This window comes from Rana temporaria, chromosome 2, assembly GCF_905171775.1.
Source record: "Rana temporaria chromosome 2, aRanTem1.1, whole genome shotgun sequence".
Taxonomy (NCBI): domain Eukaryota; kingdom Metazoa; phylum Chordata; class Amphibia; order Anura; family Ranidae; genus Rana; species Rana temporaria.
In genome coordinates, this window is record NC_053490.1 from 241,000,495 (window position 1) to 241,023,323 (window position 22,829).

The 22,829-nt window shown below is 45.1% G+C and overlaps 1 protein-coding gene across 1 annotated transcript in view; it reads right to left on the reverse strand.

Annotated features, from left to right (window-relative positions):
* LOC120926590 (RCC1-like G exchanging factor-like protein) overlaps positions 1-16,193 on the reverse strand; it is a 29,986-nt gene extending 13,793 nt beyond the window's left edge. Inside the window, 5 exon segments of the mRNA XM_040336689.1 lie at positions 379-466; positions 1,911-1,947; positions 1,949-2,090; positions 15,830-15,914; positions 16,051-16,193. Coding sequence (XP_040192623.1) covers positions 379-466; positions 1,911-1,947; positions 1,949-2,090; positions 15,830-15,914; positions 16,051-16,158 — 460 coding nt within the window. The 5' untranslated portion in view covers positions 16,159-16,193.
* Between the last annotated feature and the right edge of the window lie 6,636 nt (positions 16,194-22,829).

A 22,829-nucleotide genomic window follows, 5' to 3' on the forward strand; every position in this document is an offset into this window, starting at 1 on the left:
GCAGCGCGACTCTCGCCGTAGGGAACCGGGCAGTGAAGCCGGAGCGCTTCACTTCCTGGTTCCCTCACCGAGGATGGCGGGGGGGGGGGGGGCAGAGTGACGATCGCTCGTCCTCTGCTGCGGATGGCGCTGGACTCCAGGACAGGTAAGTGTGCCAATATTAAAAGTCAGCAGCTGCAGTATTTGTAGCTGCTGGCTTTTAATATTTTTTTTTTCCAACGGACATCCGCTTTTTAATAGACTGATTAACTCATACAGACAACTCATTTCCAGTTGACATTTTTGTTTGAAAATGTCCTTAAATGGAATGCCACTTGTATAAAAAAAAAAGAATAACATAACCCATCAAAATGATAAGAAGTGAAGCTTTACACTTACCATTTAATAGAGCACAGCTTGTTCCACCGCACGCCACCTGCTTCACCTTCCCAACATTCTGAAATGGTAGGCACCTCGGAACATTGACCTACATAAAAGTCAGTGCAAGAAACAAAAACATGTTCAGAACTTTGTGCAAGACTAACAGCTTTTCTGGCAAGCCATTTTTAAGGAAACCATGCATCTCATTCTCTAAGATATTGTTGTAAAGCACTGCATAAAAACGGTCGGCGCTACATAAATCCTGTATAATAATAATAAGGTACATTTCTTTACTCTGTATTCTCCTTATTCTAATAAAACAGTTACAGAACTGAACCCGATGATCCTTCTAGCACTAAACATGCAAAATATTTTGTCATTCACATGCGTTTACTGTAGATATCCCAATCTGTATACCAAGAAACTCCATATAACAGAACAGGTTTGATCAGATTTGATAGAAGTCTATATATGTCACAAAAAAATGTGATGCCTTGACAACCCCTTCCTTCAACTCCAAATATCAAAGGGTGTTTTCTGTGTTTCTCTATTGTGGTTGAGAAATAGTTATTTCTGCCTTTGTGATAAGGATTTCACAGTATGTGTTTTTTATGTAGGGAATAGTGTCAGGTTTCCAATCTATTACCCATTTGAGGGTTTCTACTAATGGGCAATCGTCACTTTGACCCCAGCAACCACAAAATAAAAAGGGTGCAGCTACTGCTCCCGTTTATGTAAAAGAGCCCTCTACTGGAATGTGGAGCACATTAAAGGGGTTGTAAAGGTTAGTTTTTTATTTTCTAAATAGCTTCCATTAAGCTAGTGCATTGTTGGTTCACTTACCTTTTCCTTTCTAAAATGTTTTTTTCCCCTTTGTCTGAATTTCTCACTTCCTGTTTCTCCTCAGTAAGCTTGCCCTCATCATCCGAGCCATTCTGGCTGGGGGTTAGTCAGTCGGAACAGCTTACTGAGGAGTAGGGATGAGCTCCGATGTTGTTCGCACACTCCACAGGCAGTGAGACATTTCCCGATCTCTGCAGCTGAGCATCGGGACAATGTCTCCCTGCCTGCGATTAGCGCAACGCCATGCCGATTTCCTAGCGGGCTCTGCACGTGGAGTGTGCGAACACACTGGAGCTCATACCTACTGAGGAGAAAAAGGAAGTGAGAAATTCAGACAAAGAAAACAAAGATTAGTGAACGGTTATATTAGAAAAAAAAAAAAAAAAAAACACAAACCTTTACAACCCCTTTAATGTATCGACTTATGGACTGACCTGCGTTTCTTGAAGAGACATTTGTATACAGATTTACCTAGGTTTTTAATTAGCTGATGTAAATGTGTCAGTAAGATAAATGAATGCTGCATGCTGAACAGGTTTTCTGAATATTTATAGTACAACAAATGCATCACCCCTTAAAGTTGCTTACAGAAGACCTTGTAAGGTACTGAACAGCTAACTATTTACAAAGTGCACATACCATTTACTTACTGTAAACACTATAATCCTCATAATGACAATACAACCCTGACAAAACATGCATCTTACCTGTGAAAGGTCAGTGATGGATGCAAACTGTAAGTACTGAGTTTCCCCAGCCATACACCTGACCCTCTTCTGATACAGCCAGACAGCAATCTCCATAGGTTGCCAACTGGACAACATTCACACCAGCCAAATCCCCAGACAACTTTGTAGGAACACTGCAGATGTTGTAATGACCAAGGCCTAGCAAAACATGATAAAATACAAACCCATTACCTGACAGTGTAGAAAATAAATCTACATAAAAAAATGTAGAAAATATACACAGTAACTGTGTGTACATCAATAATTTGCCCAATTCCACAGACAACACCATCCTATTCTCTAGTTCAGGGGTAGGCAACCTTGGCACTCCAGCTGTGGTGAAACTACAAATCCCATCATGCCACTGCCTCTAGGTGTAATGCCTGCGATTGTCAGGGTCTTGCAATGTCTCATGGGACTTGTAGTTTCACCACAGCTGGAGGGCCGAGGTTGCCTACCCCTGCTCTAGTTTACACAGTGCAAACAAAGGAATTGTCACAGGGTTGGTTAAGGCTCCATTCACACCTAGGCGTATATACGCCTTAAGCGCGGCGCCGCAGCAGCCCCTAATACGCTGGAGGGGTGATTTTACATTGCCCTCTATGGAGATGGTTCACATCTCCACGCCGAACGCCGAAACGCCGTACGCCTGAAGCTCAAAACAAGTCCCGGACCCCTTTTTTCAGGCGGGTTCGGCATAGGAGATGTGGACCTGGGGGTAAGGCTGCATTCACAATCGCGGCGTTTTGTCGCCGCAAATCGCGGTACAAAACGCTGCAATTTGTCGCCGCAATTCGCGGGACAAAACGCCGCGATTAGGTGTGAATGCAGCCTTAACATCACTTGCTGCACACCCCAATTTGTAGTGTTTAATGGAAGATCCCTCAAGGTTTTTTTTTTAGCAGCGAGATAAGTATTTGAAAAGCAAAAGATGTTACATAACAATTGTTTTTTATTTTTTAGTTAAATGATATCAAAAATATTTTCCATAACTACATAGAAGTTGTAAAAAACATAGTTCTGACCCTAACATTGACAACATACTCTTTAAAAAAATTAGAAAACTACACATAACTCATGTTGTGTAAACTCTTTGTAATTTTGTAGAGCTGGGATTATGTGAAGCTCTACAAAATTACAAAGAGTGCAATTGTGTCGTTTTCTAATTTTTTAATGAGTATGTTGTCAATGTTAGGGTCAGAACTATGTTTTTTACAACTTCTATGCAATTATGGAAAATATTTTTGATATCATTTAACTAATAAATAAAATACCAATACCAATTTTTACGCAACATCCTTTGCTTTTCAAATACTTATATCGCTGCTAAAAAAAAAAAAAACCTTGAGGGATCTTCCATTAAAAACATCACTTGCTGGGAGCCATCAAAATGGCACTTTACAGGAAGGATTAGCATTTAGGAAGCACGCTAGCACAGCGGGTCCATGATAACATATATGTAATGTCCCAGTGTTGGTGCTGTGTTTATATAGAGATAAAAAGTACCTTTGGTATATTTTTTATGATTTACATTGTGATCACAGTTTTAATATATGATTTAGGGAAATGTGCAGTAACCAGAAATCTAGTCTTCCCTGAGCTGAAATGGCTAATGCAGGTACAAATAGAGAGAAATCTCAGCCACTGCACACCATACAAGCCCAGCGTATAATAGGTGATGACACCAAGCCTTACTCCATCCATGCCATGCCCTTGTCAGGTTTTTCCCCACACCAACAAGGCTTAGTCATGGAAGTGACTAAGCCCCGTGGGTGGGGTGAAACATGTCAGGGGGCATGGCCTGGATAGAGTTAGGCTAATGCCGCGTACACACCATCACTTTATATGATGAAAAAAAACGACGTTTTTAAAAACGTCACTTTAAATGACCGTGTGTGGGGGAAAACGTTGTTTTATGTCTTGTAAAAAACGACCAAAAAAAATTGAAGCATGCTTTAATTTTATGTGTCGTTTTTCAAAACGTCGTTTTTTACTTCACAGAAATTGACCGTGTGTAGCAAAAAACGTCTTTTAAAACAACGTTTTTACACCCGCGCATGCCCAGAAGCTAGTTATGAAGCGAGCATCAATGGAAAAACGTGGTGAACGTAACCTCGCTTTGCTAGAACATTGTGAGAAAAACGATGGTGTGTAGGCAACTTCGTCTTTGAAAATTGAAGTTTCAAAAACGTTGTTTTTTACTTCACAGAAAATGTCATTTTTTTTTCATCACATAAAGTGATGGTGTGTATGCGGCAAAAGGCTGCTATCACCTATTAAGCGCTAACTTTGTACGGTGTGCAGTGGCTGAGATTTTTCTCTACTTGTCCAGTGGATTACATGGAGTCAGGATGGACTCCTAGCCCGACCTGCACCCTTAGTGGAACACACCGAATGGGGGACATAGGTGCTAAAGTTGGTTTAGGTTCACAGCTAATGCAGTTGACGGACATTGTAAAAAGTGAAAAAATGCGTATACCAAAAAAAAAAAAAACCTCTAAAACAGCAGCAGACTCAAAATGTTATACAACATGGAAACGAATAATAAGAAATAGGAGTTGCGCTAAAAAATTGATATATAGGTGACCATATAAAATAAAAATGAAAAGAAGTAGTACTAGAGACACCTCGTAATGATGACCAAAAGATCAACTGTATAAAAAGTCCCAATATGTGTACACATACAAAATAGGTGAGAAAAATGTGTAATAGTCCAAAAAACAAATATGAAATGAATCCAATTCTGTGGATAATGCTGGATCAATATCCGGGTAGACACATTCAAGCTGACCCTTACCAGAAGTATAGATCCCCAAGGATCAAAATGAGCCATCCATGATGTAGCCAATAGAAGATCCAATATAGATTGGTGCAGAAGCTCCCACTTCAGAGGACTCAGCCCAGTAAAAAAGGAAAAAAAAGAGAACAATAGTGCAAAAATGTATGGTGAACAGACACTCTGATTAACTCCCGGTGGCTAGTATTGACAAACAATGTGAAGTAAAGCTGGAGCACCACCACCAGAAAGACACACTGACCCTTACCGGAACTAGGCGACCCTCAAGGGATCAATATTGCATAGTAGTGTGTTAAGGTTATCAGCAGAGAAGCGTTTTCAAACTGGTCCTTTCAATCCAGAGATCAGATAGCCAGGTCACATGAAAAATATACAGACTCACATAGTGAAGTACCGCCAAGATTTAATAAAATAAGGTAAGTAGAACACTTACAATTAAGACGTTTTAAAATCAGCAAGGACAAGGTAGCCGGCCGGCAAACAAACAAACGAGGCACGTCCTCAATACGCGGTGACGTCAGCACGTCAACCTCCCAACGTTTCGTCTTCGAGTAGACTTGATCACGGGAATGAGGATGCGTGCCGCGTCACCGCGTTAAATACACAAATAGAGTACAGGGAGGCGTGTCGAATCTATGTTTTAGACGAGTGCAAGCCCGCCATCTTAAGTCAGGGAAACCGTAAGGGCCTAAACGGCGCTCAGACATTAAGGCAAATGCTGCCACGGGACATAGACTAATAGTGGACACGCTATGAGCACGAACAACAAAAAAAATATTTTGGATAAAAACATCTTAGGAATATAAAAAAGGAAGAATGGAAAACCTAGTCATATTTCTCTAGGACATAGATTACTTAAGGAAACATTATGGGCTATAAACTTATAAGGACACCATCAGGGCATCCATACATCGGGCCGAGCAACCTAATTAAAAAAGTTCAGATAGACCATGGATAACAGCAGGCTTGCAGTCATCAGATAACAACGTCAACACTGTATATAATTAAATATAATAGGTGACTAAACAGATGAATAACATATGATAAACATGATTTAGACTCCAGTGAGAGAGATCGTGCTCAAATGTCAACATAACAGTGAACAAAACACAGTAAAAAAAAGGGATTTTTAATACAGCTTACCTGTAAAATCCTTTTCTTGGAGTACATCACGGGACACAGAGCGGCATATTCATTACTATGTGGGTTATATGGAGTACCTTCAGGTGATGGACACTGGCAATCTCAAACAGGAAGTGCCCCTCCCTATATAACCCCCTCCCATAGGAGGAGTACCTCAGTTTTGTAGCAAGCAGTATGCCTCCCAAAATGGTCCCCATAAGAGGGGTGGGAGCTCTGTGTCCCGTGATGTACTCCAAGAAAAGGATTTTACAGGTAAGCTGTATTAAAAATCCCTTTTTCTTTCTCGTACATCACGGGACACAGAGCGGCATATTCATTACTATGTGGGATGTCCCAAAGCAATGCTTACAATGAGGGGAGGGAGACATCTTCCCAAGACAAAAGGATTTAATTTAGAGATATACTCAAATCATAATAAATCCAACTTAGTTAAGAATTTTTTTTTTTAAATTTTACTCAAAAGGGAGCCCCCGGAATCCGAGGGTCTCAAACTGCAGCCTGCAGCACTGCCTGCCCAAAGGCTGTATCAGTATTCCTTCTTACGTCCAACTGGTAGAACTTTGTAAACGTGTGGACAGAAGACCAGGTTGCCGCCTTGCAAACTTGAGCCATAGAGATCTGGTGGTGTGCTGCCCAGGAGGCGCCCATGGCCCTAGTAGAATGAGCCTTTAATGATAACGGAGGAGGCAACCCTTTCAAGCCGTAGGCCTGAGTGATTAATTGTTTAATCCACCTCGAGATGGTGGATTTTGCAGCTGCCTGCCCCTTTTTGGGCCCATCCGGTAAAATGAACAACACGTCTGTTTTCCGGATCTTCTCTGTAGCTTTAAGATAGGCCTTCATGGCCCTGACAATATCCAAGGTATGCAGCAACCCTTCCTTTCTGGAAGTAGGTTTAGGAAAGAAGGATGGTAATACCAAATCCTGGTTTAGATGAAAACTGGATATAACCTTTGGTAGGAAGGAAGGATGAGGGCGGAGAACGACCTTGTCCTTATGAAAAATAAGATATGGTTCCTTACAGGATAAGGCTGCTAGTTCCGATACTCTTCTGGCGGAAACTATGGCGACCAAAAATACTAAACTTCCTTGTCAGTAAAACCAAAGGAATTTCAGCCAACGGCTCAAAAGGTTGTTTCTGTAAACTTAACAGAACAAGATTTAAATCCCACGGACAAAGCGGGGATTTAACTGGAGGATTAATACGTAAGACCCCTTGAATGAAGGTCTTAACCAGCGAGTGGGTGGCCAGCGGCCGCTGAAACCATACTGACAAAGCTGAAATCTGTCCTTTGATTGTGCTTAATGCCAGTCCTCTATCCACTCCTAGCTGGAGAAAACTTAATACTCTATCAATGGTAAACTTACGAGAAAGCCATAGCTTGGACTCACACCAGTCTACATAGGCCTTCCAGACCCTGTAATAAATCACCCTAGAGACCGGTTTCCTGGCTCTGATTAGGGTAGAGATTACTTTCTGAGACAGACCTCTACCCCTGAGAATCAGGGATTCAGCTTCCAGGCCATCAAATTTAGATGCCGTAAGGCAGGGTGGAGGATCGGACCTTGCGATAGCAGGTCTGGCCGTAGAGGAAGAGTCCAAGGGTCTCCCACTACCATCTTTAGGATTAGTGAATACCATGCCCTTCTGGGCCATGCTGGAGCTACCAGGATGACTGGTATGTGCTCCACCCTGATCCTGCGCAGCAGGCGGGGTAGTAACTGGAGCGGGGGAAATGCATAAAGAAGTTTGAACTGATGCCAAGGGCAAACTAACGCATCGGTTCCGCAGGCCCTGGGATCCCTTCCCTTGTGCGGGACATGAACCTGTCTAGCTTCTTGTTCAGTCTCGATGCCACGATATCCACGTCCGGCACTCCCCACTTCTGGCAGAGTGTCTGAAAGACCTGTGGATGCAGAGACCACTCCCCCGGCAACAGAGTCTGGCGACTTAAGAAGTCCGCCTGTAGGTTGTCCACTCCGGGAATGAATATAGCCGATATGCAGGGCACATGGGCTTCCGCCCACAAGAAAATCAAGCTCACTTCTTTCTGAGCGGCTTGACTCTTGGTTCCCCCTTGGTGATTTATATACGCCACCGCCGTGGCATTGTCCGATTGTATTCTCACCGGGAACCCCTGTAGTTTGGACGTCCAAGCCCTGAGGGCTAGTCGAGCAGCTCTGAGCTCCAAGATATTGATGGGCAACTGCTTCTCTGCTGCTGCCCAAGTGCCCTGGCGAGTGCAACCATCCAAAATTGCTCCCCAGCCCATCAGGCTGGCGTCTGTGGTTACCATCTTCCAGGTCACAGGACTGAAAGTCTTTCCCTTCAGGAGATTCTGAGGGTTTAACCACCAAGATAGACTTTGCCGCACCTTTGGTGAGAGTGGCAAAGGAATTTCTAAGGCCTGAGGCCTCTTGCTCCATGCTGACAGGATGGCTGCCTGCAGGATGCGAGTGTGGCTCTGAGCGTACGGAACCGCCTCGAATGTGGCCACCATCTTGCCTAGTAGCCGCATACATAGGCGAACAGTTGGCCTTCTCTTGCTTAGAACTATTTGTATTAGCTCCTTGATGGCCTTGACCTTTAATAGGGGTAGGAACACCCTCTGTTGTTCTGTATCCAATCTCATACCGAGATATTCCAGCTGCCTTGTGGGCAGGAATGCTGACTTGTCTCGATTTAGGACCCAGCCGAACCTCTCGAGGTACTGAACTGTGAGGGCCACTGCTCGTTCCAGGCCAGGAGACGAGTGGTCTACGACCAAGAGGTCGTCCAGGTAAGCCAGGACCGTGACCCCTTGGGTCCTTAGGTTGGCTAGGATTGGAGCTAGGACCTTCGTGAATACCCGGGGGGCCGTAGCCAACCCGAAGGGGAGCGCCACAAATTGGAAATGACGCTGAGCCACCGAGAAGCGTAGAAATACTTGATGTGGCTGAAAAATTGGCACATGAAGGTAAGCATCCTTTATGTCTATGGACGCCATGAAGTCGTCCTTCTGGAGCACGGCGACAGCTGACCGAATAGTTTCCATCCGGAATGAGCGGACCTTTAGGTACGCATTTACTCCCTTTAAGTCCAAAATTGGCCTGACATCGCCATTGGGCTTTGGGATGATAAACAGGTTGGAGTAGAACCCCAACCCCTGTTCCCGGACTGGTACTTCTACTATCACCTTCTGGCATAGCAGATGATTCAATGCCGCCATCAATGCGGCTCTTTTCACAGGGTCGCCTGGTACTCTTGACTCCTGGTAATGAGGAGGAGGGAATTTTAGAAATTCTAGTTTGTAGCCCGTGGTCACGGAAGACCGTACCCAGCAGTCGGGAATGCTGGCCTCCCAAACCTCTGCAAAGAGACGCAGCCTTCCCCCCACCATCGTGGGTGGGGGCGCCCCTTCATAGGGCCGACTTGGGGGCTGGCTTCGCAGGCTTGCGGTACCACTGCTTCTTGCCCCCAGTGGCTTGGCCCTGCGGCTTACTGTTAAAGCCTGATCTTGCAGGAGGCCGTCGATACTGTTTGGTATTAGAGGGCCCCTGCCCCGGGGAGGGCTGGCGCTTAAATGCGGGCCCTCGGGCCTTCTTCTTGACTGGCAAGAGAGTGCTTTTGCCGCTTGATATAGTCTGAATATATCTATCCAGGTCTTCTCCGAAGAGACGTCCTCCATGGAAGGGAAACCCTACCAGGAGCTTTTTGCACGGGGGCTCAGCCTCCCAATTCTTCAACCATAAGAGCCTTCTCATATGGATTAGAAATAAGGATAAACGTGACGCCTGCTGGATGGAGTCTTTGATAGCATCCACCGTAAAGCGTATACCCCTGGGTATATCCGAAAATTCCTCTGCCTGCTGGGCAGGGATAAGTTTAAGCATTTGCTTAGTCTTATCTGATAATGCTTGGGCAACTCCAATAGCAGCCACAGCGGGCTGGACTATCGCCCCTGCTGAAGTCAAGGAGGCCTTAAGTAATGCTTCCAAGCGTTTATCAACCGGATCCTTAAACACCTGCAAGTTTTCTACAGGACAAGTTAAAGATCTGTTCACACAGGAGATGGCTGCGTCCACCGCCGGGGGCGCCCACCTTTTGGAAAATTTCTCCTCCATAGGATATAAAACAGAGAATTTTTTAGGTGGTAAAAAGACTCTATCTGGCTTGATCCAATCCTGAAATATGACATCCTCGAGTAGAGGATGGACCGGAAAAACTGCGTTGCTTTGAGGCGCTCTTAATGAGCCTAAAGCTGAAACTGCCGATACTTGAGGTTCTGGTACGGGTAACTTAAATGCCTCATGGACCATGTCCGTTAAGGCTTGAACCCACAAACTTTCCCCTTGGGAGGTTGAACCAGACTCCTCAGTATCCGGATCCTCGATCTCTGAACCACCCTGGTCAAAAACGTCAGGATTATCCAATTCCCCTAGGGAAAGGATCTCTGAGTCTGAGGGTTCCTGCTCGGGTGACGGAGACCTAGTCCGCTTTCTACCCGATAAAGCCCTAGCTATCCTTTTTGCCATTCTTTTCTCTAGTTCTCCTAAAGAAACGGCAAGCACCCTCTCAGTGACAAAGCCGGGGTTGGACTGACCTGTACCAGCCCCAGCACCAGATCCCCCAGGTCCCATCAAGGCGTGCCCTGATATGTCCTGTGGGGAAAGCAGCGGCATAGCCGTGTCTGAGCCCTCGGATTTTGCGGGGGAATCCCCACCCTTTGTACCCTCTGACCCAGAAGCCATGGTACACTACCGAGGTACACCTGCTATCACCCAGCTAAGGGGATCTGTCGGTTTGGGAGCGATAGTGACTAACGCCCAAACTGAAAAAGGAGATCAGAAGTTCCTTCCCTTCTTCTCTTTTTTTTTTTTTTTTTGAAGAGGAAAAGAAAAACACTCTGTCTCCTAATAAGTATTGCCAATAGCCATCTGCTGAAAAAAAGGAAAAAGAAAACCTATCTGTAGGTTTGACAGTCTATTCTTTAGAAAAAGACTGCAATCTTTCCTTCCGCCACTGGGTGTCCTCAGCGAGCTCCGCTCTGCGTCCTCCTCTCCTCTAGCTCAGGAAGACACTGAGCTTTTGGCAGCTAATGGAAGGGCCTCCCCTTCCTTTCTGTAATTCGCCGCCCACAGGGACGCGCCCCCACCCCAGCCAATGGCGCGAAAAACGTTCATATCTCGGGCACGCGCACGCACGCCCGTCGGCGGGGGCCATCGCACATGGAGGAGGACGGAGCGGCGCGGCACCCAGGCAGGTAAGCCCTCAGGTAGGTCACAGACCTCCTCTTAGCATGGGAAACGGCTCCTATTTTCACAGAGATCCCACACCTAGCGCAGCAGAGCTACACAGCACTTACCAGGGAGGACACATATCACTGGGGGAAAAAGATTGAATCATCCTGTCTCTGATCATAGACATAGTGATTCCTTGCCAATGCAGAGCATACCCAGGCATGGCCCCCTGTGCACCCCCCTCCAGGGAATCTGCTAAGAACCAAGTTCCGCAGGCTCCCCAATACTTACCTGCTCCATGCCGCAGGACTTTTGCACAGCAAGAGGTCCAATCTTCCCCCATCTCCGTGGGTGGCGTCTAGACCTTCAGGCCCTGGGTTCCTATGAAGGAGCCACTGTCCTGGGCCCATATAGCACCCTGGCAAACAGGAGCTTTGGATACCCAAGGTTCTAAGTCCTGGGCCCAGGGTCCAGCTCTCTAAAAAGAGAAGCGTTATGGGCAAACCCCATGGCTTTGGGGGCCGGATACTGTCCACTTTAGCACTGAGGCCGTTGGACAGATCCGGTTAGCCTGCCTTGATCCCAAGGATGTGGAGGCAAAGCTAAACCATGACCAACACCTAAGACACTGGCGAAAAAACTGAGGTACTCCTCCTATGGGAGGGGGTTATATAGGGAGGGGCACTTCCTGTTTGAGATTGCCAGTGTCCATCACCTGAAGGTACTCCATATAACCCACATAGTAATGAATATGCCGCTCTGTGTCCCGTGATGTACGAGAAAGAAATTCATATGGTCAGACTGCCATAAATCAATCTAGGCAGTGGGCCATACTCTAAATATTAACCCAATGTGCTACATTATGACCAAAATGTTAAAAAGGTGACCAAGTATAGATTCATAAGGTACAATAAATTCACATTAGATTAAGTGACAGAACCTAATTAAGTGACACCACTCTCAATAGAGATTAGAATAAATATACCAACAAAAAAGAAAAACATAATGACAAAATCTTAATATGAAAAAAATATATATATAAAATAAAAATTGTAGAATTATAAACAGAGAATTTAAAGGGGAAGAGTAATTCAAGAATTTTCTATAAAACAGTTGACGTCAACTTCAATGTTGAGTCCGTGGGGTTCATAGCTTCTCAGCGTATGGATCCACATCATTTCTGACCTTGAAATACTCCTGACCAGATCGTTACCTCTCCAATGAGCCCGGAATTTGTCAATCCCTACGAATGTGGTACCTGCAGGGTTATTATTATGTGCCAACAGGTAATGTTTTGAGACCGAATGATTCGGAAAGCCACTCAAAATATTCGTCAGATGCTCATTCAAACGTATATGTAGGGCCCGCTTGGTCCTCCCCACATACTGTAGCCCGCAAGGGCATTGGAGAAGATAAATAACCCCCATCGTTGAGCATGTGATGAAAGTGTCAATGGGGTAGCTAATGGACGTACGGCTAGAGCAAAAACTTGTGGTCCTCTTAGGGATGCCTTTATTCACTGCACAAGTATTACAACGGCCACATTTGAAGAAGCCCACCAGACCTGATAGGAACATGGACTGGATCTCGGGTGGATCAAGGACGTTTGGTGCCAGTTTATTTCTAAGTGGTTGTATCCCCCGAAAAACCACCTGTGGTTTGTCTGGTAAGATTTTACTCAAAAATGTGTCACTTTTCAGAACATGCCAGTGTTTAGCTACTATCTGCCTCACACTAGCATGCTGACAGGAGTAGTCAGTCACAAAAGGGGTCTTGAAGTCACCCGAGGTGTTCTTTTTAGGTTTGACCCTAAGTAACTCCTCTCGGTCGGTGTTAATGACCGTTTCCAGAGTTTCATGGAGAGATTCTGGGGAATAACCCTTTTCTATAAAACGTTGAGTCAAGACTCCAGCTTGTTCAAGAAAGGTGTCATGATTGGTGCAGTTGCGCTTCAATCTAAGGAACTGCCCCTTAGGGACTGCTCCTAGCCAGGTCTTATGATGGCAACTGTCACTCGGGATGAAGGAGTTTCGATCAGAGCTTTTGAAATAAGTCGAGGTAACAAATTGATCTTTATCTATTGAAATGACCAGATCCAAAAAATTGATACTTGTCTGGCTGGCTTCGTATTTAAGTACTATACCTCTATCATTCCTATTCAAAAAGGACATGAAGCAAGACAACTCGGCCTCAGACCCTCTTCATAGGAGGAGAACGTCGTCGATGTATCTGGCCCACAGCATTATCTGGGGCCTAGAGACCACATCGACGACGTCCTCCTCCCATTTGGCCATAAACAAATTGGCCAGGCTGGGGGCATATTTAGCCCCCATCGCCACTCCTCGGTCCTGCCTATAATATTGGCCATTATGCCAAAAGAAATTATGGGATGCTGCATATTGCAGCAACTCCATAATGAAAAAGATCTGGTCCTTCTGCAAGCCCGAGTCCTTCTCAAGGAAATAAGAAACCGCCTCGAATCCCAGATTATGTGGGATCACCGTATACAGTGACACAACATCGGCGGTGACCAACCACATATCTGGAGATGGTTTGAGGCTAGACAAAGTATTGATAACTTGTCTCGTATCCTTTAGAAAGGAAGGCATCTTTCCCACCAGTGGCTGGAGGAAAAAGTCCACGTATTTGCCCACCCGGGACGTAACAGAATCTATACCACTGATGATCGGACGACCCGGGGGGCAAATGGGATCCTTATGCACTTTAGGGAGATAATACATTACCGGTACCCTAGGGGCTTTAGGAACAAGGAACTCTTTCTCCTTGGCATTAAGAATGCCAAGGCGGGAGCCCTTATTGACTATTTTTATTAGTGACTTTTTATACTTATCCCCAGGGTTAAGGGGGAGGCGAACATAGGTGTCACTATCACTCAATATGCATTGCATCTCAGCCAAATAGTCAACTTAGTTAAGAACCACGATTCCGCCCCCCTTATCAGCGGGGCGGATAACTAAGTTCTTATTATCACATAGTGACTTAATACCCTTCTTAATGGCTAGTTTTGACCTCACTTTTTTGACATGCAACTCATCCAAGTCCTTGAGTGTCAGATCCCTGAACACCCTAAGGGCAGCCGGTAAATGTCCTGGTGGATTAAAAGTAGAGGCGTTAGCCAACCCTGAATGGGTGTAGTTAAGGGCTAAGGTCCTGGATGGATTAAAGGGGTTTGAAGAAAAATATCGTTGTATATTTATCTTTCGTACAAATTTATGAATGTCCATGTATGTTCTGAACTTATTAATATTTCTCGGAGGAGCATATTTCAGCCCCTTGTCAAGAACATCTAGCTCAGGACTAGAAAGTACGTGTGAGCTTAAGTTAAAAATCCCTGTTCCTATTAAGTTTTTGGCCTTTTTGGGCTTTCTGGATTTCCCCCCTCTTGTCCCTCTTTTACCTCTGCTAGTCTTTTGGTCCCTTGAGTGGCCCTGGGAAAACCCCAATTAGAATAGGAGTGACCGCTACTCTGACTCTGCTCAACAGGATAACCAAACTCATAGGGGCCCGATGTAGCCACCTGTCCGTTAGTGGACAAGGGATAGTGGTCATCATCACCAGAGTTATCAAATTGTCCTAGGGGTAAAAAGTTATTGTGCGTAAGGATATTGTAGTCGGGTTCATAATTGCCCGTATAGTGTGTTACATCATTAGTTCTCAATCTTTGTGTAACATTCGGGTGGGGGTCTTGAGTGTACATACCCCCTTGAGTAGGGCCCTGTATACCTATTTGTCCCACACCGTAATTTAGTGGATAACCAGGGAGGGGGACCATCAAAATGGCCTGAACCCCGTGAGGGGGCATTACTTGATCTAATTTGAGCATTCTGGCCCCAAGTTGAGTTGTAATAACCAGGAGGAGGGATAGGGGGTCCTCTCTGACCGCCACCCCCTCTCCCCTGATTGTGAAAATGGGAGACTGGAGGTTTTTTGCCCCTGGACTGTCCCCTAGGGGTGCGGTTCTGACTGGCTTTAACAGAAATATTAGTGAGTGGGGCAGCAGTATACCCACCCACGTTAGCTGAGATAGTCTCCATTGCAGGAGTGGCAGCAGCAGCAGCCTCGGCTAGAATCTTTTTTTGCCATTCAAAAACTACATTACCCTGATAGTCCCCAAAGTCCCATGTCTACAATATTCATATATGGAAACGTCACACAAGATCTGCTTCCTCCATTTAAATTTACAGAGCATGTCCTTCTTCCACCCATGGGACAGAAAATATAAGAGAAAAAAAAGATGCGTTACCACGCGTGCACTAATTACTAAAGTTATGCCTGTTACATTAACATCGCAAACATGTATGTTTATCCAATGCCATTCTTTGCCAACAATGCCTTCCCCGCTTCTACAATGTTTTTAGCATGCACTTATGGAAGGCAATGGTAGGGAAGCAAGTGACTAATCACCACTTTCTGCCTTCAACAAGAACAGCTTAGAGATAGTGAGAGAGGTTCACCTTCTATCCTTTATAGAATGTTCTCCAAGGCTATATACAAATTGTGATTCACAAGAGACTCACCCCCAAATAAGCACAGTATTAATAAAAGGATGTATTGGACAACTTAATTACCCTAGTCTCAGTGCACAGTACATCAGTACAATTAAAGTTTGTCACGGAAATCTGGCTGTATGTAATTTTGCAATGCCATATTTAACAAGGCTGACAGCTGTATGTACATAATTGCTTATAATTTCCATTTGAAAACAAATCTGACAGACCTGTTTGGCCATCAGCTCCCCAACCACATGCATACACCTCTCCTAGCTCGGTCCTGAAGAGACTGTGATCTTGACCACATACTACCTGCAAACAAACACAATTGAAGGCAGACAAGTGAAGGCAGGGGAAACACATACACACACATTATTACAATGCAAGTCAGTTATTTTCTAGATTAATTAAAAAAAAATGTCTAGTTATTTTTTTTTTTGAATGTTACCTGAACAACTTTGCTCGCCAATGGTCTTACTCTGTGCACCAACTGGCTTTCACTTGGAGGAAAAAAAAGAAAAAAGTTTTCAGCAGTTATTATTTGCATTGGCTGCATCCATGCAGCTTTCTTGCAACAAAAGGCAAAAAAAAAAAAAATCTAAACATTTACTTTGGTACAATTTTTTTTTTTTTTATATACACTTTTCCTTCCCAGCACCCACTTCTTCCAAAAACTTATTTTTCCTGATCTCCAGCCCCATCCCATACATGTCCCCAAATGTATTCACTTTAATAGGAAAGTCCCATCGGCCGCTCGATCAGTTATGGAACTTATTTTGAGGAATAGCATTTAAGTTATGTTTCATTACAAAAAAATGCTGGTGAATGGAAGCATTGGCCAATCTGAACCGTGTCTCCTCCTTTCAGCAGAAATCATGACAAAATGCAAATGCTTTTGGTCACATGACCAGAACTTTGGCATTTGAGCAGCCTTTTCTTGAGGTCTGCTTTAATGTAACATGACACAGAAGCGTAAGAATTTACAGATTTTAAATACTGAAAGATTAAAGGATACAGAAATCAAATCAAACTAGGGTCTGACAAGCTTAAAATAATTTCCTTCACACATCATCAACTTATGGAATTTATGTTCTATAGCAAAAAAAAAAAAAAGTCAAACCCGTGTTTTTTTTTCTTTTTTAACCTTACTTTAAATGTGTTTCATAAATATACATGAAGACAGAGGATACTGGAGCTATAGACGATGTAAATCTACTCCAATACTTATTTGGTTTGGCATTCGTGTTTTCATGGGTTTGCTTTAGGCGTTGCCACCATCCAAAAACTGGTCGATTACAATGCTTGAACCCTTATATATGCATGCAGTTGCAATGCAGTTTTAGATCTGCACATGATTACCCACAAGAGATACCAATGCTAAAAGCATGCAAGGGAGAAAAAAGATCAGATTGTTGCTCCTGCCATCCTGCAGACTACAGAGAAAATGTCAGGGCTTCTTCACCAGAAAAAAAGAACAAAAGGCAATAACATTTTAGCAGAGTCAGAGAAATTAGCGGGTCACTTAATAAATGAAGCAAAGAGACATTTTGGGGTTCATGTACAAAACCTGGTGCAGCTCAGCATAGAATCCAATCAGATTCCAGGTTTTATTGTGAAAGCTTAAAGGGGTTGTAAAGGTACATTTTTTTTCCCCCTAAATAGTTTTCTTTACCTTAGTGCAGTCCTCCTTCACTTACCTCATTCTTCCATTTTGTTTTTAAATGTCCTTATTTCTTCTGAGAAATCCTCACTTCCTGTTCTTCTGTCTGTAACTACACACAGTAATGCGACACTTTCTCCCTGGTGTGGAGAAAGCCTCTTGAGGGGGGAGGGGGCGAGCAGGAGTGTCAGGACGCCCACTAACACACAGCTCCTTTCTCTATCTGCAAAGTAGAGAGTGTCCTGACACTCCTGCTCGCCCCCTCAAGAGGCTTTCTCCACACCAGGGAGAAAGCCTCGCATTACTGTGTGGAGTTACAGACAGAAGAACAGGAAGTGAGGATTTCGCAGAAGAAATACGGACATTTAAAAGCAAAATTGAAGGATGATGTAAGTGATGAAGGACTGCACTAAGGTAAAGGAAGCTATTTAGGAAAAAAATGTTTTACCTTTACAACCCCTTCTGGCGACTCCAGTAGCCCGCCTGCAGGCATACCTGATGGTAGACCGAAGCCACGGCCGTAGCGTTGTCTGGCTGAAACCAGATCGGTCGACCATAGCCTGATCGCTTAAAATAGTAGGACAATGAACAGTAGACAGCACCTGGTATTCCCAGGCGGTCTCCCACCAGGCACTAGCCAGGCCCGACCCTGGGTAGCTACCGAGACCAGACAAATTCAGGGAAGTGTGGCCGTAGGTCCACGCAAGTCCAGCGACTCAGGGCCGACTGGACCCCCCAGTTTTGTGAACCCCCCAGGTTCACAACCCGAGAGCTGGCATCCGTCATAAACACCGACCACTGGAAGGAAGAAACAACTTCCCGGACCGAAGAGTCTGGGATCTCTGTCACCAACTCAGAGGGACTCTGACTAGGTGGCGCACAGGAATCTAATGATTTCAGAGACAAGGGATTTTTACCACCTGGACAGTATTTCCCCTGGAAAACCAGGGTGTGGAACTGGGCATACAGTACTGCCTTGAAGGAGGCTACCCACAGGCACCGAACCAGCAGGCGCCCGGAGAGAAGACCGATTGCGTGATGCCAAAACCTTCACCGCAGACTGAAGAGCCTGCAATTTCTCCAGGGGAAGAAGGACCTTTGCCACCGAGGAGTCTGGATCAACACTAGATACTCCAACGCTGAGTCGGAACCTAGCATGCCCAGGATTTGAACCCTGGGTCGCACACATGGAGGGCAGGCTTGCTGCCACTGAGCTACACCTTCTGGCCTAAACGTTTAACACCCACCCAAATCTTCGGAGGGTCTGAATGGGAATAACCCATCCACTAGGTCGGAGACAGAAGCTGCTTTCAGAAGAAAGTCGTCCAAGTAGCCAATGAAGCAAAGCCTCGCTGTCCCAACAAAGTTAGGATAAGTGCGAGCTCCTAGCTGAAAACCCATGGTGCGGACTCCAGATCAAAAGGGAGGGCCACAGGCTGACAGAGACCCTTCTCTCATCACGAAGCACAGAAAAAAAAACACTGTCACATGCGCATTTTACTAGTAATGGCGGTGATCTGCGATTTTTATCATGACTGAGACATTATGGCGGACACATGCCCCCCATCCCCCCCCCCCCCCCCCAGTCAGGAAAGAATTAAATAAAAGAGGAAGCAATTCAAATGTAAATATACCAAATTTGTATTGTGTGTTTATGAAAGTAGAATTATGGACCTATACATATTTTTTCCTTTTCCAACTATATATATATATATATATATATATATATATATATAAAACCAAGAGTCCTTTGGTAAAATCAATTGGCCAGAAGTGAAGATCTAGTGATCGTCTCGCCCATTCGCTGACACACTTTTGACCAAGAGATTACAAGCCTGCCCACCACGGCAAGGTAGACTCTTCTAGGGCAGGATCTACACTGACTACACTAAGCTACCCTACTGGATGCTAGTCATCCTTTTTCTAATGTTGGGTGTATATTTGTAGTACGGCCTCATCTTATAATCTGTGTGTGCGATCTACTCTCTCCTAATTTGGTTGTGTGTGTGTGTACATCTATCTACAGCATGGAGCGCTCAGTTTATTTATATCTGGACATCCTGGCCCAGATTCAGAAAGAGATACGATACGGTATCTCTGAGTTCCGCCGGTCGTATCTTTGCGACTGATTCAGAGAATGAGTTACGCATAGATATCCCTAAGATCCGACAGGTGTAAGTGTCTTACATCGTCGGATCTTAGGCTGCAATTCCAGGCTGGCCGCTAGGTGTCGCTTCCGTATTTTTACGCGAGGAATATGCAAATGAGGATTTACGCCGATTCAGAAACGAACGACCGCCCGGCGCTTTTTTTTTACGTCGTTTGCGTTCGGCTTTTTCGGCGTATAGTTACCCCTACTATATGAGGGATAGCTAATGTTAAGTATGGCCGTCGTTCCCGCGCCGAGTTTTGAATTTTTTACGTCGTTTGCGTAACTCGTTCGCGAATACGGCTGGACGTAATTTACGTTCACGTCGAAACCAATAACGTCCTTGCGACGTCATTTAGAGCAATGCACACTTGGATATTTTACGAACGGCGCATGCACCGTTCAAATAAAACGCAAAAAAAACGCGGGGTCAACACATATTTAAATAAAACACGCCCCCTACATCCCCATTTGAATTACGCGGCCTTACGCCGCAACACATACGTTACGCCGCCGTAACTAAGGGCGCAAGTTCATTCTGAATACAGAACTTGCGCCCAAATATGGGGGAGCCAGGCTGATTTGTCTTGCGGCCCAGTCTACCTCATAAGACTGGCGCTACACTGGGGCACTCACCTGAGAGCTAGACGCTACAATCAGGATCATTGGTCCCCTTCTCAGTGGTGTCTGGGGAACTCACCTGAGAGCTAGACGCTACAATCAGGATCATTGGTCCCCTTCTCAGTGGTGTCTGGGGAACTCACCTGAGAGCTAGACGCTACAATCAGGATCATTGGTCCCCCTTCTCAGTGGTGTCTGGGGAACGCACCTGAGAGCTAGGCGCTACAATCAGGATCATTGGTCCCCTTCTCAGTGGTGTCTGGGGAACGCACCTGAGAGCTAGACGCTACAATCAGGATCATTGGTCCCCTTCTCAGTGGTGTCTGGGAAACTCACCTGAGAGCTAGGCGCTACAATCAGGATCATTGGTCCCCTTCTCAGTGGTGTCTGGGGAACGCACCTGAGAGCTAGACGCTACAATCAGGATCATTGGTCCCCTTCTCAGTGGTGTCTGGGAAACTCACCTGAGAGCTAGACGCTACAATCAGGATCATTGGTCCCCTTCTCAGTGGTGTCTGGGAAACTCACCTGAGAGCTAGACGCTACAATCAGGTTCATTGGTCCCCTTCTCAGTGGTGTCTGGGGAACTCACCTGAGAGCTAGACGCTACAATCAGGATCATTGGTCCCCTTCTCAGTGGTGTCTGGGGAACGCACCTGAGAGCTAGACGCTACAATCAGGATCATTGGTCCCCTTCTCAGTGGTGTCTGGGGAACTCACCTGAGAGCTAGACGCTACAATCAGGATCATTGGTCCCCTTCTCAGTGGTGTCTGGGGAACTCACCTGAGAGCTAGACGCTACAATCAGGATCATTGGTCCCCTTCTCAGTGGTCTCTGTTATACCTATACATTTATACATATATTTATACACCCCCCCGTTCACTCATCTGCCCCATCACCCCCCCCATTTACTCATCTGCCCCCATCACCTCCCCCCCCCCCCACATTCTTTAATCCGCGGTATTAAAAGAAAATCTCTCTTATACCTATACATTCATACATTTATACATATATTTATACTATATATATATTTTTTTTTTTCTTAACTATAAAACTACTATAATAATTATACAAGTATAGTATAGGAATCATTACCATTTCATTACCCTGAAAGTCTTTAAAACTCTTCAAGGTCAATGATATATACATTACCATTTTGATCGACTTGAATGTCGAACCTGTACCTGAGCCTCTCCTCCATGTTGGTGAAAATGAGTGATGGCGGGGACAGATGAGTGAATGGGGGGGGGGCAGATGAGTGAATGAGGGGGGCAGATGAGTGAAAGGGGGGTAATATGGGGGGGAGTTGAGTGAACGGGGGGTTATGGGGGGGAGATGAGTGAATCACTCATCTGTCCCGTCCCCCCCTCACTCATCTACCCCCCATCATCCTCCCCCCGTTCACTCATCTGCCCCCATTCACTCATCTGTCCCCCCCAATCACCCCCATTCACTCATCTACCCCCCTTTCACTCATCTGTCCCCCCCATCACTGATCTGCCCCCCCATCACCCCCCATTCACTCATCTGCCCCCCCTCCCCCCCCCCCCCCCCAATTCACTTATCCGCGGTATTAAAAGAAAATCTCTCTTATCTATACATTTATACATATATTTATACTATATTTTTTGGGGGTTTTTTTTTTTCTTAACTACTATAAAACTACTATTATAATTATACAAGTATACTATAGCAATCATTACCATTTCATTACCCTGAAAGTCTTTAAAACCTTTCAAGGTTAATGACCGGCATATTATCATTTTGTTCGTCCTGAATGTTGAACCTGTACCTGAGCCTCTCCTCGATGTTGGTGAACCACATATTACCACTTCCATCAACCTCAATACCATACCTGTACGCCATCAGCTCTTCAAAGTCAATGAACCACATAATACCATTTCCATCATTGTAAAACTCAAACCTGTAAAATAACATCCCAATAATGTACCACACATCACCATGTTCATCAGCCTCAGTTTCAACCCTTTCGTCAATCAAGTCGGCGATGTTGAACTGGATTCTGCGGTCCGGTTGGGGGATGGGAGCTCGGCACATTGGACAGGTTGCACTCTCCTCCATCCACCGTTGAATGCAGGCCATGTGGTATTCATGAGCGCAGGTGAGGATGGCTGTTTCTTCTCCAACCTGATAACCTACAAGACATATAGCACATGTTACCTGCTCCTCGCCACGTGGCTCCATGGCCGGCGGCGGTGCTGGGAGTTGTTCAATGGGCCTGACGCGATCTCTGGGCGAACGGCTCCTGGGTGGGGTCTCCTCTCGCCTCCGCCGACGTCGGGATCTGCATCTCCTCCGGTGGGCGGTTGGTGAGTCGCCGTCCCGACGTGATGGACGAGGCATTCTGAAGACCTGAAAAGGCAAAAAAAATCTAATTTTAATAAGAATATTATAATAAGAGTTAGTAATAGTGATAAATATCAATAAAAATGATACAAGTCGCAGTTATTCGCCGTAAGTCGCTGAAAATCGCAGTGAAATACAGGAGATAGCTCTCTGAATGTCACTCCGGCAACTTACTAAGGAGAAGTGAGCTGAGAGGTCCTCAGACTGAAGTGATCAACAACCTGTGACCAATCACAGCGCCTCACACTGAAGTAAACCCCTCACACCAACAGTCATATAACACAAACCCTTATCAATTTTATATAATTTTATTGATTTTACTTATAATTAAAAAAAATTGGGTGATTTTAATGGTTATTATTGAATTTGGCCACAAGATGGCGATCTTTTCTTCTCTGGCTGTAATACCGATCCCCGCCATAGATGTCT